General features: G+C 49.3%; 3 protein-coding genes across 3 annotated transcripts, besides 6 other annotated features; all 3 read left to right on the top strand.

Annotated features, from left to right (window-relative positions):
• Positions 1-23: a microsatellite.
• Positions 1-3,805: a sequence feature (heterozygous, non-Esmeraldo-like haplotype).
• Positions 63-94: a sequence feature (AT_rich).
• On the top strand, positions 167-799 carry Tc00.1047053503983.10 (hypothetical protein, conserved; the record flags this gene model as incomplete). Its single annotated transcript, XM_798044.1, has 1 exon — positions 167-799. The coding sequence occupies one exon, from the start codon at positions 167-169 to the stop codon at positions 797-799; it is 633 nt and encodes a 210-aa protein (XP_803137.1).
• Positions 608-635: a microsatellite.
• Positions 811-830: a microsatellite.
• Positions 1,101-2,870, top strand: Tc00.1047053503983.20 (dihydroxyacetone kinase 1-like, putative; the record flags this gene model as incomplete). Its single annotated transcript, XM_798045.1, has 1 exon — positions 1,101-2,870. The coding sequence occupies one exon, from the start codon at positions 1,101-1,103 to the stop codon at positions 2,868-2,870; it is 1,770 nt and encodes a 589-aa protein (XP_803138.1).
• Positions 2,990-3,019: a microsatellite.
• On the top strand, positions 3,084-3,805 carry Tc00.1047053503983.29 (hypothetical protein, conserved; the record flags this gene model as incomplete). Its single annotated transcript, XM_798046.1, has 1 exon — positions 3,084-3,805. A coding segment is annotated over one exon (722 nt), but the record flags the coding sequence as incomplete, so codon positions are not given.

Below are 3,805 nucleotides of genomic sequence, written 5' to 3'. Positions count from 1 at the left end.
CCCCCCCCCCCCCCCCCCCCCCCTTTTTTTTTTTTTGTCCCCTTCTGTATTTCGCTGAATACAAATATAAATATATAAATAAATATAAATATTTGCAATTTCTCCTGTAGAGAGGGAGGTGTATACGTGTGGGACTCTTATAGGAAGGAGGGGGACTTGCAATCCCATGGAGCTTGAGGTCGCTAGCGATGGGGATGTGTACGCCCGTTCGCTGCAGGAGGCGAGGTGGGATATCTTGCAAGGGTTAAATGTGGCAAAAGACTGGGGGCGACTTGAAGAAAGACACCCGTTCTTCCGTGATGTGATATTGGACGCGAAGCGACAGGCGAAACTGTTGGCATCGGTACTCACAGCGACGGAGTTTTTTCTTCAGCGACTGCTGTGGTGCTGCGAAAATGATACGGCACCCAGCTTTGTTGATGCAAATAGGGTGAAACAATGGCGCGCTTCCCTTGCGGTGTTTATATCACTTTATGAATCTTCTCCTGTCCCGACCCGGGCGCGTTGGTTGGCCGAGTCGCGGGAACGCGCAGATGGGACATGTGCCGTGAGTGTGGATGGCGATGAAAAATATAATAGCTACGACCACAATAAGGTTCGAGGTATGGATGATGACGATGTTGATGATGATGATGGTTCCTTTGTGGAGAATCGTTTAAAAGACATGGTTTTGCAGTGTCTTGCAATTGGGAGAATGTGGTGCCGTCAGCTCGACGAGGAGGACGAGATGGCAGTGAAGGTACGTCACGCCTTGTCTGTTATGGATGCCTTTGCAGCCCCAAAGACGTTTGACTGGTGAGTATTTGTCCTTGTGTGTGTGTGTGTGTGTGCCGTTACTGCCCGGCAGTGTGTTAAGTGAACGAGAAAGGGGGAATTACGCCTAAAACTTCTGAGCGGTTTCCCCTCCTATTTACTTTTTACGCATGTATATATTTCTATTGTTCCGTTTAATACTTCAATGCTGGCTTTGGTGTGGCTTCGTTTTCTATTTGCCTTATTTCCCTTCATGCACACCTTTCTTTTTGGCAAACATGAAATACGACACATTAAAAGTCTAATAATCGAACAAAAACGAAGCCAAATAAAAAGAAAGTAAAAAGATGGTGACGACTAAGTTTATTGACACCCCGGAAACAGCCGTTGACACGGCGGTTAGGGCGCTTTGCATGACGCGGCCACACTTGCAGTTCATAGAAAATACACATGTTGTGGTGAACCGCAAGATTGACCCAACAAAGGTCCTTATAGTCTGTGGAGGTGGTGCTGGACATGAACCAGGTCACGTGGGATTTGTTGATTGTGGCTGGCTTAGTGCCGCGGTATCTGGAGACGTCTTTGCATCGCCCCCCACCATCCATGTAACGGCTGCCATTGATTATTTGCATGCCAAACAAGGCCCTAATGGCCCCGGGGTTCTTGTTGTTGTTAAGAATTATATGGGCGACATTTTGAACTTTCAGTTTGCCGTTCATGAGGCCCAAACGAGGGGTATAAATGTGGAGATGGTGATGGTAGCGGATGATGCGTGTTTTGGCTTGGACGATATCAATTGTCGTCGAGGTATTGCGGGAACAATTCTCCTGTACAAAATTCTTGGGGCAGCTGCACTGAAGGGTGAAAATATGGCGGCATTGAAGCAACTTGCCGGTCGTATATCAAGTGGAATGCGCTCCATTGGAGCGTCCCTTTCCTCCTGCTCGCCCCCTGGGTCAAAACCATTGTCGACTGTGCCGGATGGCCTTGTCGAACTGGGGCTTGGCATTCATGGTGAAAAGGGATTGTACCGGATACCATTTGAAGGAGCAAAGACGCTTGTTTCCCATTTGCTTGGGATCTTGCTTTGCGGTGGGAAAAAGCGCGGTGAGCATAGGGAAGGAGAGACTGAGAAGGAATGGAAGGGAGCGAAAGTGGCACTTTTGGTCAATAATTTGGGCTCAACAACGGATATTGAAATGGGGATTCTCACACATCATGCTTTAAAGCAGTTGCAGCAGGCTGGTATGGATGTGGTTGGTGTATCGGTGGGTCGCTACATGACAGCATTGGAGATGCATGGATTTTCATTTACATTGTTGCGTTTTTCTAATCAAGATGATATTGCCTTCTTGTTTGATCAGCAACAGACACCACTTTTACCGTTTACCGTTCCGCAGTTCTCTATTTCCCCTGCTGTAGGGCCTCGCTCTGCGCTACAGTTGGCGCAGGAAGAAAAATGTGGTTTGCAGTGTAATGGTCTATTGGGTCGAGTTCTTGAAAACGTTTTTGAAACCTTAAAGAATAGCAAAGATTACTTGAATGAACTTGATGCTGCGGTCGGTGATGGAGACATTGGAAGTGGGACGACGCGTGCCTCCATAAAGGCATTGGAAATTCTCCCGCATCTTCCCTTGGAAACAAACGTGAGTAAAGCATTGGTTTTGCTTGCGAAGGCCGTGGCGGATGTGTTCGGTGGCTCTTCAGGGCCATTATATGGGGCCTTTCTGCTAGGTGCTGCTTCTGCAGTCGCTGAGACGATGTGTCGAGACGGTGCGAGCAGCGTGGATGCTATCCGGGCGGCGTTGAGGGCTGGTAGTGCTAACATTCAGCGCGTTGCGCGATCCAAGAAGGGGGATCGCACGATGGTGGACGTTTTGGAGGCACTGAACGAAAACCCCCAAGTGAATGACGCCAACTCTATTCAAGAATTAGCTCGCGTCTGTGTTCCAGAGGCGAAGAAAGCCGCCGCAGCCACGGCATTGTTGCCTGCAAAACACGGCCGGAGCCGCTACCTGCAAGGGAAGGAGTTGGGCCAACCGGACCCTGGCGCCGAGCTTGTTGTCCTTTGGATTGAGGCCGCAGCAAACACAGTTCTGTCAGGGGGTAAATTGTAAGAAATAGGTGTGTGTGTGTGTGTGTCTGAGGGGAGGAAGAATAAATCTGGGAACAAACGAGGACGATTAGAATCAAAACAAAATTTTGCTTTTTAGTGTGTGTGGTGTTTTGGGCATTGTTTGTTTCTTTTTTTTTTTTTTTCTTTTTTACGATGTGTTTGTGTGTTCCTTGATTTTCTCCTTTGTTTGCATCGTGTCCAGTGCGGCGTGCCAATGTACGCAGGTCTCTTTAAGAAGCGGCCACGTGAAGCCGATGCAGCTTCCCACGGGAACGCACCGGAAGACAGTGGGGATGCATCGAGCAGGGCCGCCGGCATCTCGTCACCCACGCTGTCTCCCCGCACTGTGTACCACTATCCCTCGATGCTGCCATTCCCAACGGTGATAGATTCTGAATTTCCCGCTGAGTCGTATCGTTCCCGCAGCAAAGACGTAAAGGCGGCTATTCATTGGGGCCAGCGGAAACTCTTACTTTCTGAGATTCAGCTCCTCTCCATATATGCTCGGCCGAATGTGTCTTATCACATTGTCTACGCAGGGTCAGCCCCCGGAACTCATCTTGCATTTCTTGACGAACTGTTTCAGAGTCGACACACCTGGGAACTTGTGGATCCGGGAAGATTTGATCGGCCCGTGCTGGAGTCACGACCGAATTTTTCTCTTCGTAACGAATTTTTTACAAACGTGACAGCCTATGGCATTAATGCGCGCCGTCTTTTGGAGGTGCTTCCTGGGCTGGGAACCGTTTACCGTTGTGTTGCCCTGGACGGTGCGTGGTCAACAAAGAAGGAAATCCACCAAAAGCTTCAGAGCATCGTTGGAACGATTGATGTGGCCCGTGGCACGGAAGATATCCCATCCATGTACGAACCGCGGTTGGATCTTCCCTTTGGCTTTGAGCTTCTTTGCTACGTTGGTATGGAGCGAAGCAAGCC

This window comes from Trypanosoma cruzi, genomic scaffold (assembly GCF_000209065.1).
Source record: "Trypanosoma cruzi strain CL Brener 1047053516807 genomic scaffold, whole genome shotgun sequence".
Taxonomy (NCBI): domain Eukaryota; phylum Euglenozoa; class Kinetoplastea; order Trypanosomatida; family Trypanosomatidae; genus Trypanosoma; species Trypanosoma cruzi.
Note: the sequence above shows the minus strand (reverse complement) of the source record. Positions and strands in the feature narration are given on the sequence as shown.